At 39.7% G+C, this 17,734-nt stretch overlaps 1 protein-coding gene across 7 annotated transcripts in view; it reads right to left on the bottom strand.

Annotated features, from left to right (window-relative positions):
* Lin54 (lin-54 DREAM MuvB core complex component) overlaps window positions 1-17,734 on the bottom strand; it is a 72,674-nt gene that overhangs the window by 30,427 nt on the left and 24,513 nt on the right. For all 7 annotated transcript variants that reach the window (XM_070012791.1, XM_070012795.1, XM_070012789.1 and 4 more), the window contains exon 4: window positions 13,037-13,179. In XM_070012791.1, coding sequence (XP_069868892.1) covers window positions 13,037-13,179 — 143 coding nt within the window. The remainder of the gene's footprint in view (window positions 1-13,036; window positions 13,180-17,734) is intronic.

Here is a 17,734-nt window from a genome sequence, read left to right as displayed (position 1 = left end):
AATTATAGAGCCATAATAACAAAGACAGCCTGGTACTGGCACAAAAATGGACCCGAAGACCAATGGAATAGAATAGAAGATCCAGAAATAAAACCACATGCCTACAGTCAGCTGACATTTGACAGAGGATCCAAAGACGTACAGTGGAAGAAGCACAGCCTCTTCAACTACTGGTGCTGGGAAAACTGGGTGGCCACATGCAGAAAACTAAAAGTGGACCCCAGCCTATCACCATGCACCAACATCAACTCAAAATGGATTAAAGACCTTAACATCAAACCTGAATCTCTGAAACTACTGCAGGACAGAGTAGGAGAGTCACTTGAACTTATAGGCACAGGCAGGAACTTCCTGAACAGAGTCCCAGGGTCACAACAAATTGGAGAGAGACTCAACAAATGGGACTACCTTAAAATAAAAAGTTTCTGCACAGCTAAAGCTATAGCAACCAAGCTAGAAAGACAACCAACTAACTGGGAAAAAAATATTTACCAGCAATTTATCAGACAAGGGGTTAATATCCAGTATATACAGGGAACTCAAGAAACTAATCCCTCCCAAACCTAACAAACCAATTACTAAATGGGCAAGGGAACTAAAGAGAGACTTCTCAGAAGAAGAGATAAAAACAGCAAAGAAACACATGAGGAAATGTTCTCCATCCCTGGTTGTAAAGGAAATGCAAATAAAGACAACCCTGAGATACCACCTTACCCCAGTCAGAATGGCCCACATCCTCAAGTCAGCCAATGGCAAATGCTGGAGGGTATGTGGAGAAAGAGGAACCCTATTACACTACTGATGGGAATGTACACTTATACAACCACTTTGGAAAGCAGTCTGGAGAATCCTCAGAAAGCTAAATAGTGACCTCCCCTATGACCCAGCCATACCACTCCTAGGCATCTATCCTGAACAACAGGAACCAATATACAAGGACACATATACCTCCATCTTTATTACAGCACTGTTCACAATAGTCAGGATATGGAAACAACCCAGATTCCCCACCACAGATGAATGGATCCAAAAATTGTGGTATCTAGATACAATGGAATATTATGCATTATGCAGCCATTAGAAAGGACAAAATAATGCCATTTACAGGGAAATGGATGGAACTAAAAGAAATCATGTCGAGTGAGGTAAGCCAAGAGCAAAGAGACAAAGGTCACATGGTCTCCCTGATAAGTGGATGTTAAATCCAAAACGTAAGGTAATACAACAAAGTTAAGACTTGAGAAACAAAAGACCTCCACTCATCTGGTCAAATCACTACTAAATAACCCCATGCTGCTGATCACATATATGGCATAAATGTGATATGGCACACCGGAGGGAAACCAGGAGGAGGACACAGAATTAGAGGGAATCAGGGAAAAACATACAACAGTGGGACCCATCAGCTGCACTGGACATTGATCAAAACGAACTAAGCAAAACTCAATGGCAGTGATGGGAGGGAGGGAATGAGTGGGAAAGAGGGAACAGCTGACACTATGCAAAAGAAAAGAAATGTACGTATCACCCGATGTGGAAGAAATAACTGTATTGTCAAAGCTCATAGAACTCATAAATTTTATAGACCATGATAGACCATTTGCCTCATGAAAGTTTGAATGTGTTTGTGACTTTAACTAAGCATCACTATCCCCCAATACTGTGAAATTTGGGAAATTATGCAATCACTTAATCATAATAAAGAATTTGCAAAAAAAAAAAAAGTTTTGAAATAGTCTTAGCTCTATAATCTTCCTGGCCTCAAACTCATATCTTCCTGCCTCAGCCTTCTGACCATAACATAATAATTTTATTCAAATGATAATATTGATAATATAAATATAAATCCAGTTTTCTTTTTAAACTGTTACTTAACAGTCAAAATGTGTATTTTTCTTCTCCCTCTGTGAACTTGTATTTGAATTCTATCTTCTCTAAAAATGTTAACACAATCCAGCATTTTATGCTCAAAATTTTTCTACCATGTTTTCTGAAGCAAAAGATATATAAATTGAAAATTTTAAAACATTTCCAAGGGCTAGGAAGTTGGCTCAGTGGTTGATTGCTAGCCTGGCATGCATGAGGCCTTGGGTTCAATTCCTCAGCACCACATAAGCACAAAAAGCCGGAAATGGCACTGTGGCACTTGGTAGAGTTCTAGCCTTGAGCTGAAGAGCTGAGGGACAGCACCCAGGCCCAGAGTTCAGGACCCACTACCAAAAAAAAAAAAAAAAAAAAAAAAAAAAAAAAAACCAACTTAAATTAAAATTTTTCATTTATATTGAGTTAATATAATTAACTAACATAACACAAATTATGACTATTGTAGCATAAAATGAGTTAAATAGAATTATCTTATTTGATGAATGGAACTCATTTAAAAATTATGTCTATTTTTGTTATTAAATGTTGCTTGAGTAAAAGAGCATAAGACTACATTATACTAATCTCTATATAAACATTGTTCTTACAGACAAGCATTTATAAACAGAAGGAATTTTACTGTCATACATATTAATGTCAATTACTTTTCAGTTTTAAGCCAAAAGTCAGTGTTCTACCATCAAAAATGACTTTTCATTTCTCATAAAGATTTTTATTATGAGAACTCAAGAAGCTCACCTCCAAAAGAGTTAGACCCTATCTAAACTGCATGCATAAGAATTTTTAGTAATCTGTAGTCATTCATTATCTAAACTTATTAGAAACGTCTCAAACTACATCAAAGTAACAAAATTTAAAAATTTTATTGAAGCCGGGTGCTGGTGGCTCACGCCTGTAATCCTAGCTACTCAGAAGGCTGAGATCTGAGGATCGTGGTTCAAAGCCAGCCCAGGCAGGAGAGACCGTGAGACTCCTATCTCCAATAAACCACCAAAAAACCGGAAGTGGCGCTGTAGCTCAAGTGGTAGAGCGCTCGCCTTGAGCTGAAGAGCTGAGGGACAGCGCCCAGGCCCAGAGTTCAAGCCCCACGACCGACAAAAAAAAAAAAAATTTATTGAAAAAACTAGAAGGCATCAAAACAAAACAAATAAAATAACACATCCATGTTCATGGTTTGGAAGGAAGAAACACTATTTTTTTTTTTTAGAAACACTATTGTTGAAATGTCCATACTTATAAATAGATAGAGACAGACAGACAGACAGACAGACAGACAGAGAGAGAGAGAGAGAGAGAGAGAGGGGGGGGGGTAAAGAGAGAGAGAAAGATAGCTCATACTACCCTATCAGAATACTAATGGCAAGGGGATGGGTTCAGAAAAATGGGAGAGAACAAATGAAGAGGTGCACTGATGAAGATGTATTATAAGCTGATTTGTTGAATTGAAACCCCTTTGTATACTTTTAAAGAACACCAATGACACTTGTAGAATTACTTTTAAAATCCTAAAATTTATGTGGAAACACACACAGAGACACACACACAACTGAACAGCCAAAGCAATCTTGAGGGAAAATAATAAAGCAGTAGGCATCACAACTGACTTCAAAACATACTAATCAAAACAGTATGGAATTGGCATAAAAACAGACACACACATACCAATGGACTAGAAGTACATCCACAAATCTGCACCCAAGTGACCTTTGACAAAACTGTTCAGAACATGAATTGGAGGAAGAAATGTTTTCAATGGAAGTGTTGGGAAAAGTGTATATCCATATGCAGAACGTAGATCCCTATGTCTCATCAGTTACAAAACTCAACTCAAAACAGATCATCACATATAAAAAAAAAAAGACCTGAAACTATAAAACTACTAAAGGAAAAATGTTTTAGGACAATGGAATTAACAATATCCAAAAGCCCAAAGAACAAAAGCAAAGTAGACAAAAGTGATTAATTAAAAAGCTTCTACATTGGGGCTGGGAAGGTGGCTCAGTGGTAGAGTGCTTGACTTTCATGCATGAGGCCCTGGGTTCAATTCCTCAGCACCACATAAGCAGAAAAAGCCGGAAGTGGTGCTGTGGCTCAAATGGTAGAGCGCTAGCCTTGAGCTGAAGAGCTGAGGGACTGTGCCCAGGCCTAGAGTGCAGGCTCCATGACTGACCAGAAAAAAAAAAAAAAGTCTATGAGATACTTGTAGCCAATAAACTAATACTAAATAAAAAGCTTCTACACAGCAAAGAAAACAACAATATAAAGATAGACTATAAAATGGAAAAAATAGTGGCAAACAATTACAAGGGGTAACCAGAGAGTCTTGTCCTACTAATCCTAGCTACACAGAAGGCTGAGATCTAAGGATCGTGGTTCTCAGCCAGTCTAGGCAAAAAAAAAAAATCTGTGAGACTCTTATCTCCAATAAATTACTCTGAAAAGATCAAAAGTGGTGCTGTGGTTCAAGTGGTAGAACACTAGCCTTGAGCACAAGAAGCTCAGGGGCTGGGAATGTGGCTTAATGGTAGAGTCCTTGTCAAGCATGCATGAAGCCCTGAGTTTGATTCCTCAGTACCACATAAACAGACAAGGCCAGAAGTGACACAGTGGCTCAAATGATAACAGTGCTAGCCTAGAGCAAAAGAAGCTCAGGGAAAGTACCCAGGTCTTAAGTTCAAGCTGGCAAAAAAAAAAAAAGAAAAAAAAAAAAGGTAAGTATGGTACATATTCTACTACGTTAAAATACAGCCAAAGTGAGGCTCCACAGCTGAGAACTATAAACTTCTTCACACTCTAAAGACAGCCTCCCCATCACATACCTCCTACTTAAAAAGAAGAAAGAAAAAGAAAAAAGAAAAAGGAGGGAAAAAGGCTGTAGGACCTCAATTTGAGACTGAGAGCATCCAGGCTGCAATGAAAAATTGCCTCCAAAAGCTTCAGTGGAGAAAACAGAAAAAAAAACAAAGAGATGCCAGGCGCTGGTGGCTCACGCCTGTAATCCTAGCTACTCAGGAGGCTGAGATCTGAGCATCACAGTTCAAAGCCAGCCTGGGCAAGAAGGCCATGAAACTCTGATCTCCAATAAACCACCAGAAAACCTGAAATGGCACTGTGGCTCAAGTGGTAGAGCGCTAGCCTTGAGCTGAAGAGCCCAGGGACAGAGCCCAGGCCCAAAGTTCAAGCCCCATTATCAACAAAAAAAAGAAAAGTAAAGGGCTAGGAAGGTGACTCAGCGGTAGAGTGCTTGCCTTGCATGCACGAGGCCCTGGGTTCCATACCTCAGCACCACATAAGCAAAAAGAAAAAAAAGCCGGAAGTGGCGCTGTGGCTCAAGTGGTAAAGCACTAGCCTTGAGCTGAAGAGCTGAGGGACAGCGCCCAGGCCCAGAGTTCAGGCCCCACAACCAGACCCAAAAAAAAGTAAAGAAAAGAAAGAAAGAAAATTGGAGAGGTAGAGCCTGAAGAATTTGTGGTGGTGGAAAAAGTACTAGTGCAATGAGTAGTGAAGGGGAAGGTGGAATATTTTTTAAATGGAAGGGATTTACAGACATTGACAATATCAGGAATCTGAAAAAAATGTTAATTGTCCAGAGTTAATCAAATCTTTCTTTTTTTTTTTTTTTGCTAGTCTCAGCACCTGAACTCTGGGCCTGGGCACTGTTCCTCAGCTCTTCAGCTCAAGGCTACTGTTCTACCACTTGAGCCACAGCGCCACTTCCGACTTTTTCTGCTTATGTGGTGCTGAGGAATCAAACCCAGCGCCTCATGCATGCAAGGCAAGCACCCTACCACTTATCTACCTTCCCAGCCCCTCAAATCATTTCTTAATTCTCAAAAAGCTGGTAAAGAAAAAGATGATGAAAAAAGAAAATATTTTTCAGGCTGAATTCGATTATGGCAAATCAAAGTAGAGACGCTACTGACAAACCAAGGGGTTTTGTCTAGGGTCTGGATCCTGAATCAGTAATTGGTATCACAGACAGCAGTGTGCAACTGATGTGTCTCAAGCAATAAAAAGACGCTCAGCTGGCTTTTTTTGAACCCCATAATTTTGCCGAGCTTCATGTGAGCAGCTTCCTTGCCACCATGGACCCTTCAGAGACCTTCAACACCAGCCTGAGTCCCAGGGCTATCCTGATGGCTGAGGAGGAGGAGGCCCTAATCTTCAGGATCCTTAGCAACTGACATGCAGCAGTTGCTCTGAACTCCAGGACCAGCCTCAGTCTCCAGGGCCAGAAGTTCCAGCATAAGCTCCCCAGCATAAGGACAGAACAGCTCTTACAACCAGTCGGCTGACACTGCCTTTCCCAAGGCTGGGAGTGATACTGGAGCAGAAGAAAAGCTGGCACTTAAAAACAGATTTTTGCAGATACAAGGGCTTCTGGAGGACCCCACTGAAGTGCTTACAGGACCCTTGAACCAGGCGTCTTCTCAGACGTCCACTGAAGACAACACCACGCGTGGAGCCGTGGCCCACTGTTCTCATCGTCCCCTCAAGTTCTCCTCACAGAATGTGGTGGCACTGATTCAGAGCTTTGTTCTCAACAGCCAGCTATATAATCTTGCCCAAGCTGGCAAGCTGGACGTGCGGGCCCAGAGCCAGAATGGCAGAGAGGGAGAGACCCTAAGGCGGCAAAGAAAGCTGGCTCACTGGAGTTTTCCGAGGAAGGAAAGGCCCTTCCAATGTACCTGCAGTTACCACCTACCTACAGATGAGGAACCTTCAGGGGCTGATAAGGGCAGTGTCTAGTGGAGTGATTGACACCTGTCAATCACTTGTTGATAAGTACATTCAGCCTGTTGTCAACAAAGGTCATAATGCTATAGAACACTAACTTTTATATGCTCAGAATTTTGAAAATCTTTTGTGTACTGTGATTCAGTTTTCTAGTTTCTTGTGTTTTGGTTTTTTTTGCCTTTAAAAAAAATTTTTATAATGGGCTGGGAATGTGGCTTAGTGATAGAGTGCTTGCCTAGCTTAGCATGCATGAAGCCCTGGGTTCGATTCCTCAGTACCACATAAACAGAAAAAGCAGGAAGTGCACTGTGGCTCAAGTGGTAGAGTGCTAGCCTTGAGCACAAAAGCTCAGGGACAGTGCCCAGGCCCTGAGTTCAAGCCCCAGGACTGGTTTAAGAAAAAAAAAAAAAAAAGACGCTTTGGGCTGGGAATGTGGCTTAGTGGTGAAGTGCTCTTGCCTAACATGCATGAAGCCCTGGGTTGGATTCCTCAGTACCATATACACAGAAAAAGCCAAAAGGAGCATTGTAGCTCAGGTGGTAGAGTGCTAGCCTTGAGCAAAAGAAGCTCAGGGTCAGTGCTCAGGCCCTGAGTTAAAGCCCCAGGACTGGCCAAAGAAAAAAGTTATTATTATAAAAGTGATATACAGAGGGTTATAGTTTTATAAGTCAGGTAAACAGTACATTTCTTTTTGGACAGTATCCTCCTCTTCCCTCCCTCTCTCCCAGTTTTCCCTCCTGGCCCCACCCACCAGTGTTTCTAAGTTTGGTACCTGAGGATGATGGATCTTTTTCCTCAGTGCCAGTTGGTAATTTGTTGGCTAAAGTCTAGGAAAGGTGAAATGGTCATTTGAAGCCATGGAAACTCTACTGGGTAATAAGTAAGGAAGATGTCTGACTTATTTTCTGCTTTTCAAATGTTTCAGATGTAATAAATGGAGATTTTTGATACTTTAGTATAATTTTCAGTAGCAAATAAATACGTAAAAGAAATGATGTAAAAAAAAAAGATTCAGGGGCTGGGAAGGTGGCTCAGTGGTAGAGCGCTTGCCTTGCATGCCTGAGGCCCTGGGTTCCATTCCCCAGCACCACATAAGCAAAAAGAAAAAAGCCGGAAGTAGCACTATGGCTCAAGTGGTAGAGCGCTAGCCTTGAGCTGAAGAGCTGAGGGACAGTGCCCAGGCCCAGAGTTCAGGCCCCATGACTGGACCTCCCCCAAAAAAGAAGATTCAGAGGAGGCTGACAGTGGCTGGCAAAGAGGAAATAGAAGATTCCTCAATTTTTTTTTTATGGAGAGACTAACTAGACACTCTTGTCCACAAAACAAAGCTTAATAATTGTATTATAAATATATGTACATATATCCTCACAAATATATATACATATATACAACACATGTAAGATCTGAATCTTTGAAATAATAGTGAAAAATAATGAAAATTGGATTCATTGGTTTTGAAAGTAGTTCAGAATATTAAGGCAGCTGTTTTCTTTTTTATATTATTTTATTATTTATTTGCATCAAAAGCACCAGTTACTTTCAATAAAACAATAAATGATTCTTCAACTTGCTTCTTTCATTAGAAAAAAGATTTGATACCATGGTACAGCTCCTCTGCATTCAATAACTGGTTTTTCTAAATGTCATTACTTAATCAGAACTTATCTTTAAAGGCCCTATCAAAGGACCAAATTTGGTTTTCATTTATTTATGTGTGTATACATAAAACATTTACAGAGAAGGTTTCTGTTTGGGAAAGTTTGTTTTGAAGTTTCAGAGATTAAACCTGGTTCATTCTACATTGTAGGCAAGCACTGTACCTCTGATCTACAACCTCAGCCCTTCTTTCTTTGAGATAGAATTGCTAGACAGCTCAGGCTAGCCTTGAACTTTCTATGCAGCCCAGGCTGGCCCTAAATTTTTTATTTTCCTGCTTCTGCCACAAACACATAAACATAATAGTTACAAAACAGTTACAAAATTCCCTGAAAAAATTTTGTTGTTATCAACTATTTCCCCACCCAGATCAGAAAATTAGAAAAATCTTGGTTTTCTTCAATTAGCTAAGCAAGACCAAGCAGACATTTAAGGGTGCCTGCAGTAAGCCATCCTTATTCTTATAATATCTAAGGCTTGGCTCATGGAAATGTAATAAATCAGCTGGTTAGATATATTCACAATTTAGGACCTGATAACATAAATTATCATTATTGATCTGCATGCTTTTTCTTTACCCCAACTCATTCCTTTCACAGAGGCTCAGTCTTTTCAGTTTTGAGATACTGGTTCTGCGAAAGCCAGGAAAACAACTTTGTTGTAATCAGAATAATCCCCAATTGTATACCATTTTCTCTATTAGGAATAGTGAATAGTAGTAAACAGTAGTAAATAATTTTATATTTCTTTTTTTTGGGGGGGTGGTCCAGTTGTGGGGGCCTGAACTCTGGGCCTGGGCACTGTCCCTCAGCTCTTCAGCTCAAGGCTAGCACTCTACCACTTGAGCCACAGCACCACTTCCGGCTTTTTTCTTTTTGCTTACGTGGTGCTGAGGAATCAAACCCAGGACCTCATGCATGCAAGGCAAGCGCTCTACCACTGAGCCACCTTCCCAGACCCAATAATTTTATATTTCTTTAAAAAAAAGCTGAGTGTGGTAGTACACAGCTGTAATCATAGCACTCAGGAGACAGGAGGTTCAAAAAATGCTACACATTAAGTCTTTTCTCAAACAAACAAACATAGAGAATAACAGGATTTTAGGGTTTTATATCTTACTATCTTACTTCACTAGTAGCCCTATAGCTCTAGTCTAGCTCATACTATCATATTCCAACTTTGTGATTCTTTACCTTGGTCTACACGTTGGCACTTAAAACATTAAATCTGGTGCCTATGTCCAGCTCTAGATGTTCTGAATTAATGGGGTCTGGCAGGAGAGAAGCCAGCAAATAAGTATCTTGAAGAGGCACCCAAATGGGGCTAGAAATGTGGCCCAGTGGTAGAGTGCTTGCCTGGCATGCATGAAGCCCTGGGTTCCACTCCTCAGTACCACATAAACAAAAAAGCCAGAAGTGGCACCGTGGCTCAAATGGTAGAGTGCTAGCCTTGAGCAAAAGAAGCTCAAGGATAGTGCCCAGACTCTGAATTCAAGCCCTAGGACTCCCAGACTCTAAAAGCCCCAGGACTGGGGGGAAAAAAAAAGGAGGAGGTGGAGGAGGAAGAAGAAAAGGGTGAAGGAGCAGAAGGAGAAGGAGGAGGAGGAGGGGGAGGAAGAAGAAGAGGATGAAGGAGTAGAAGGAGAAAGAGGAGGAGGAGGGGGAGGAGGAAGAAGAATAAAGGAGAAGAAAGGTGAAGAAGAAATAAGAGGCCCAAAGTGTTTAAAAAGTACAGCTAAAGCTGAGAACCATTCACCTAACTGGGCTCTCACAAAATCCAGTGAACAAAGGCAAGGGTGATCCAAGAAGACCTCTGGGAAGACTGGCAGTAATTTTAAAAGGGACAAGTGACAATTGAATCTTTGGTTCATAACTTATTGAGATAAACCGTCAAGCCCATTTTGGCCATCACAACAATACAATGTAGTGAGGCTTTAGGAGTAGCTGTCACATATTCTCAGGAGTATAGGGGAATATGTAACACAGAAAACTGGGCCCAGACCTGAAAAGTCAGCAAAAGAAATAAGATGGATGGAGCTATCACAGGAAAAGAATGTAGAAGACAACAGTTAGGTAAATTGCACCCTACCCCTGGGGTTATACGAGTTTCCATTGGCCAAGTAGTACAGAACAAGGGCTAAGGCATCTTGATAGGACCCTGCAGTTAGCAGACTATAGAATGGATTACAGGAAGCAAGAGCTAAAAGGGAAGTTGCACAGGTAGCTGCAAGAGAACTAGGCACTGTGGACAGACCCACAAGGACCTCCCAAAACAGCATCCTATGAATTCAACTCTAAAGTTCCATTTAGACACCTGACACACAGATATTAGCAACAGCTATATTAACAACAGTCCCTGTCATGTAACACTTTATCCTTTCTCTTCAAATCTTCCTTCTAATCAGAAAGAGAAAATGAAGAAAGGGGCAACAAGGGAGTAGAAGAGTGAGAGTGCAATCTTCTTCACTACCAATCCCTGAGCCCGGGGAAGCTTAAGTCAATAACAGCTTTAAATAAAACTTTTCATACCTGTGAATCTTGACCAATAAAACCAAGACTGTTCTACAGTTCAAAATAATTCATCTCAAAAGGTAAGTAAGGGTGGTGTGGTGGTATATGCCTATAAACCCAGCATGCCTGTAAACCCAGTAGGGGGATGATGATTACTAATCTGAACTCTCTCCCAGAACCCAGGCTTCCTTAACCCAAACTATCTCTCACAGTTGCTAATATTGGACCAAACTCAAAAGAGATGAAACAGAATAACTGTGAATTAAAATCAGTCATCAAAACCTCCCTGGATAACTACAATGTGTAGACAAGGGTAAAAACCACTGCCCTACAAGCATTTCTGAAGACAATGAGATCTTCAATCTAACCTTAGCACCCCAAGCTCTTATACTACCAAAACAGTGTAGCTCCCTAAATAAGTCACACTTTTTATTTCTGTATAAACTATTATCTTAACCCAAAAAGCTCATTCATACATAAGTCTCACCTACTATTAAGGTTTGTAATCATTCAAATAGTCTCGGAACAGAGTGAGTAGTACACATTTGTCATACCAGTTGCTTAGTAGGTGGAGGTAGGAAAATCAAGAGTTTGAGGCCAGTCCAGGCAAGACCCTATCTTAAAAACAAAATATAAAACAAAAAAGCTAGGGGTATGCTCAAGTAGTAGAGAATTTGCTTAGCATGCATATGGCTCTAGTTTAATCCCCAGTACCACAAAAACCTGAATTGTCTTCTCTATATATACCTTTACACACACACACAGACACACATACATAGACAGAGAGAGAAATATAGAAAGACAGATACATAGAGACACAGAGAAAAAGAACAGAGCTCAAGCCAACTTTAATCATTACAATTCTGTGGAGAATTTTAATTTTTTTCCTTCAAACTTCCTTAATAAATTCCTTGAAATTAAAAAACTTACCTTACTGGTGTTTGGCCCAAGTGCATATTACTATACATTTCATTCAGCAAGCATTTAAATATCTGAATTCATTCAATTTTAGAAAAGTTTGTCTATATTAACTGGGCAGGCATCTGCCTACTTTAACAAACTATATTTATATAATATGGAAGGTAAATGTTTAGTGTTTTGTTTTATTTATGAGTCCCTCCCTCCTTCTCTCCCTCTTTCTCTCCATGCCCCTTCCGTCCCCCATGCTTTGCTGGTACTCTGGCTTGAACTCAGAGCCTGGGGCACTGCCCTTTAGCTTTTTTGTTCATGGCCACACTTCCACTTGTAGCTTTTTGATCAACTGAATATAAAAGTCTCATAGACTTTCCTGGCTGGGGTGGCCTCAAAGTGTAATCCTCAGTTTGCTACTCAGTGTCCAGAATCACAAGAGAGGCTGGCACCTTACAGAATAATGCTTGGATTTCTACCTTAACAATGTAATTTTTTTTTTTTTTGGGGGGGGGGTCCGGTCGTGGGGCCTGAACTCTGGGCCTGGGCACTGTCCCTCAGCTCTTCAGCTCAAGGCTAGCGCTCTAACACTTGAGCCACAGCGCCACTTTTGGCTTTTTTCTTTTTGCTTATGTGGTGCTGAGGAATCGAACCCAGGGCCTCAGAGGCATGCAAGGCAAGTGCTCTACCACTGAGCCATCTTTCCAGCCGCAACAATGTAATTTTTAAAACATACCTTTTTTGTGCATTTTTATATGCTGGTTTTATGATATCTGTATGTTTTGGGGAATGAGTTAAGACTGCTTACTAAACCTGACTGAAGTCCAAACAGAAAATTGTCACCTTAAAATGAAAACACATCATGAAAATACTTTAAAATACTATGAATGAAATATATTTAAGTTTTCATAACACTGATAAATGAGGTTACCAGCAGTCAATAGCAATTTCTAACACTGAGTTTTATCATGTAATTCAATCTCTATAAAATCAAGTTACTTTAACATTTCATGTAATAGTATATATGCATTAGATATCACTATATATGTGACTTACCCAAAGACAGTATTTTTGCATAAAACTACATGTAACCTACATTCATATTTATATTGGCATGAAAAACATCTTAGCATGCAAAATGATTACTGTTCTCATGTGTTTAAAAGTAATTTTTGTTGTTAAAATTCCTTGATTATAAAATAAACTCAAGATTCACTGAATGTGTATTACTTCCCTGGAAATATATGAAAACTAGAATATCTTAATGATTAGTTAGAAAATAAAGGCATCAATCACAATATTTGTCTTTTTCTTTTCTTTTCTTTTTTTTTTTTTTTTACCTTATTTGGCGATTTCAAAGGTGAGATGGCTATTTTATTTGGTGTCTGTGTTGTAGAATTTATAGTTGATCCAATAACACCACTCTCAGGTATTGTTATAGTCTTTGATGGAGTTCCAGGAGTAGATTGTGAAAGAACCCTACCTGAAAATGAGAAGCAGTACATCAGTTTGAATTTTTAAAATAATGGTATAAAAAAACAACAACAAAAAAAATGATGATGATCTACACCACAGTACTTCAATGTGTGTTCATCATTTCTTAGGTATCAACATGAGACCTTAAACATTGAAGCAAGTCCCTAAAGAGCTGTGGTAAACCTAGACAGAAAGAAACAAAGCAAAACTGTTTAAGAATATTTAATATCTGTTTATTGGGACAATTAAGCATGTGCCCTGATGACACAGTTTCTGAAAGTCAGTTTTAAAAGTTCAGTCTCTGTATTCTACAATGCTTTGACTACCTGAACTTAAATCATGAAAGGAAAAATTAAATCCTCACTTATGAAATACCTATTAGATAGACCAACCTGAATATTGTCAGGTTACATACAGTCTGATTTCAGATTGCCAAAAGGGAGGAGAAGGAAGAAAAAAACAAAACAAACAAACCAAAAACCCCTACAATTTCTTCTACCTATTCTGACCAGATTGTGTTCTCTACCGGGCAATAACACTTCAGGTTCAACACTGAAAAACTGTAGTGTTAGTAGAAATGGCCTAGAGAACTAAAAGTCATGTTACAATAAGGCAAAAAATCAGGACATTTTATGCTAGGCAAGAACAGAATCTCCAAATTCTTTAAAGACTATATAACAGTTGTTATGCTACTCAGCAAATATTTTGTTTCTTCCCTACTCCAGGCACATGGTAGAACTTCCTATCCAACCCTCATTCCTCCTGTGTAGTTAAGAGTATATGACTATTTGTCATTAGTGAGTTTTAAGTAAGTGGTATCTCATTTCTGGGCCGGAATATTAACTTCTAAGCAAGGCTTCCCAATGTACTTCTCCTTTGCCACAAAGGAAGATGCTGGCCCCTCTGTTAACCATGATGAGAACAGTCTCCCTTTAAATCTGCCACAGACACAAATATTCATGAAGCATAAATAAAAATTTTAAACTTTTATTCTTACATTTAGGAAATGATCTGGGTAGGACATTCAAGATTATATTGACTGATCTAGGCTATCAGTTTGAGGAATTACAATCTATCACATTAAATGTTCAGAAACAAAAATTAAGCTTATCACTAAGACCTTCTAACAAACGTTTCCAATTAAGTGACTGTTATAGTACAAATATATTCCTAGTTACCGAGTAAACAGCTAGAGATGATGGAGAGAGGGACAGGAAGGAAAGAAAAAGTGAGAGAATCCCTTTAAACAAAAATATGAGTACTAAGTAGCTTGAGTAATTTTTTTTCCTTGTCATTTTCTTACCAACAATGCCAAGTCAAGTTTTCACTTACTAATTTCAAAATCATTTTAAATATAAGTTTCAAAATTTCTTTGCAGAATACAATTACATCAATTTTACTGATTCCTTAAGGGACTTGTTGAATGTACTGCTAGTGTTCTTTCGTTGGCTGGGCAGGGGAGTGTTGTTTAGGGTTAGAGTTTTAAAACTATATAAAATCATAGTTAAATTCTTCTTTGTTGTTTTTTGCTAGTATGGGATCTTGAACTCAGGGTCTCATGTTCCCATTTGGCTTTTTCACTGATTAGAGACCAAGATCTCAACAATTTGTCTAAATGGTCTGGATCCAAACTGAGTCTCAGATCTCAGCCTCCTTAGTCCAAGGATTACAGGTATGAGCCACCAGTGTTTTGCAAGACAGTTCTATACAAATGAAATGAACCTACATCAATTATTTCCAGAAAGTCAACCTAAACTGTTGAGTATCCCTAGCATATTTAGTCTCTTTTCCAAAGATATTACCAAATCTAAGCTTGAAGCCTCAACAGCTGGGCACGGTGGTATGTGACTGTCATCCTAGCTATGTGAGAAGCATAAATCACTGTCCAGGCTTGTAAAACATATACAATGGCCCTATTCAACAAATAAAGAAGGCTAAAAGGACAGAGGTATGGTTCACGAGGTAAAGCACCTTCCTAGCAAGTACAAGGCCTTGAGTACAAATCCTAGTTTAAAAAAGGATTTGTGCTAGGTAGTAAAGATGGAATAAAAGAGAAATACAGAAATGTCATAAATATGGTACATTCATACAATGTAATACCATTCTGCCTTAAAAAGAAATTCTAACATGCTAAGTATGGTGAAGACATGGCAAGCAAAATAAGTCAGTCATAAAAAAGTAAATACTACATGATTCTACTTGTATGAGGCATATACAAATGGTCATATCTACAGAGAAAGTAGAATGATGGTTGCCAGGGTTGAAGACTAGGAAGGAACAGGAATTCATAGCATTTAATGACTACAAAGTTTCAGTCTACAAATGAAAAAAAAAGTCTGGAGATGGACTGGAATGGCAACATACTGAAAAGCAGTGTGAATATACTTAATGCCACTCAGGAGAGAGAGAAAGAGAGAGAGAGAGAGAGAGAGAGAGAGAGAGAGAGAGAGTAGGAGGGAGGGAGGGAGATATGCTGGGGATTGAACACTCAGGGCCTGGCACATGCTAAGCAAATACTCTACCACTGAGTTCCATCCCAGTCCTGAATGTTAACTATAACCCCCACCCATTTTTTTTTTGTTGTTGTTGTACTGGGGTTTGAACTCAGGATTTCATGATTGCTTGCTAAGTTCCCTAGCACCTAAGACAATCCTTCAACTCTTTGCTTTGGTTAGTTCCGAGACAAGATTTTGCTTTTTGACTGCACTGGCATGGACTGTGATTCCCCTATTTACACTTCCCATTGTAGTTGGGGTGACAACTTCATCATTATACTTAGGTTTTTGTTTTTGTTTTTTCTGTTGAATAGATCTCACAAACCTTTTTTTGTTTTGTTCCAGCTGGTCTTGAAGTATGACCTTCCAATCTCAGCCTCCTTTAAATGCCAGTTTAAAAAAAATTAATTCCTGGGCAACATTGTCCAAAAAAGAAATATACTCAGCATTTGATTTATATGTAGCTGTTACCCCACTGTACATCACTTGTTTGTTTGGTTGGTTTTTTTTGCCAGTCCTGGGGCTTGAACTCAGGACCTGGGCTCTGTTCCTGAGCCTTTCTATGTTCAAGGGTACCACTCTAACCTTTGAGCCACAGAGCCTCTTCCAGTTTTTTTGAGTAGCTTACTAGTGATAAGAGTTTCAGCCTTTCCTGCCCGGGCTGGCTTTGATCCACAATCCTCAGATCTCAGCCTCCTGAGAACCTAGGATCATCGACATGAGCCACTGGTGCCCAGCTATACATCACTTTTGTAATATTTTTTTCTAAAGATTCACAAAAAAATTAATTCCTATGGTAAAAGTATTTATATGCCTGTATGAAAATAGAACAGTGAAACCTGTTGAAATATTAGAAGGGATGAAGGAGACACAGGGGTTTGATCAGGATACAATACAATAGATGGGTGATATTACAATGAGATCCCTTCCACCCCATACAACTACTATTTATAAAAATCTTTTTAAAAAGTAACTTTTAAAGAACTAGATGAGCCGGGCGCCAATGGCTCACGTCTGTAATCCTAGCCACTGAGGAGGCTGAGATCTGAGGATCACAGTTCAAAGCCAGCCTGGGCAAGAAAAGTCTGTGAGACTCTGATCTCCAATAAACCACTAGAAAACTAGGAAGTGGCGCTGTGGCTCAAGTGGTAGAGCGCTCACCTTGAGCTGAAGAGTGCAGGGACAGCTCCCAAGCCCAGAGTTCAAGCCCCACGACCAACTAAAAAAAAAAAAAAAAAAAAGAACTAGATGACAAGACAGGCACTACTGACTCACACCTATAATCCTACCAACTCAGGAGGCTGAGATCTGAGGATTGTGGTTCAGACAAAGTTGGATGGATTCTTACCTCGAACTAACCAACAAAAAGCCAGACTTGAATACATGGCTCAAGTGGTAGAGTGCCAAAAAAAGGCCTAAAGAGAGCATAAAGCCAAGAATTCTAACACCAGTACCCATACAAAAGTTAAAAAGAAAAAGAAAAAGACCTAGATAGTCAAGCAACGGTGGCTTATGCCTATAATACTAGTTACTGAGGAGGCTGAGATCTGAGGGTTGCAGTTTAAAGCCACCGGGGCAGAAAAGTCCATGAGACTCATTTCTAATAAATTACCAAAAAAGTTAGAAGTAGAAATGGTAGAACACTAGCCTTTAGCAAAAGCAGCTAAGGGACAGTGTCCAAGCCCCTCAGTTCAAGTCCTGGGACTGGGGGGGGGGGGGAGGGGAACTATCATCAAGAAAAGTTCTAGCTGGGCCAGTGGCTCATGCCTGTAATCCTAGCTACTAAGGAAGCTGAGGTATGAGGAATGCCATTCAAAGCTATTCTGGGCAGGAAACTCTGTGAGACTCTTATTTCCAATTAACCACCAGAAAACTGGAAGTGGCACTGTGGCTCAAGTAGTAGAGTGCTAGCCTTGAGCTGAAGAGCTGTGGGACAGAGCCCAAGCCCAGAGTTCAAGCCCCATGACTAACAAGAGAAAAAAAAAAAAAAAAGAAGGAAAGAAAGAAAAGTTCTAAGGAAGGGAGATTGGGAAGAAAAAAGCTGAGAAAATAAAGGAAGAAGTGACA

The sequence above is a fragment of the Dipodomys merriami genome, unplaced genomic scaffold (assembly GCF_024711535.1).
Source record: "Dipodomys merriami isolate MVZ:Mamm:240054 unplaced genomic scaffold, mDipMer1.0.p SCAF_9, whole genome shotgun sequence".
Taxonomy (NCBI): Eukaryota; Metazoa; Chordata; class Mammalia; order Rodentia; family Heteromyidae; genus Dipodomys; species Dipodomys merriami.
Note: the sequence above shows the minus strand (reverse complement) of the source record. Positions and strands in the feature narration are given on the sequence as shown.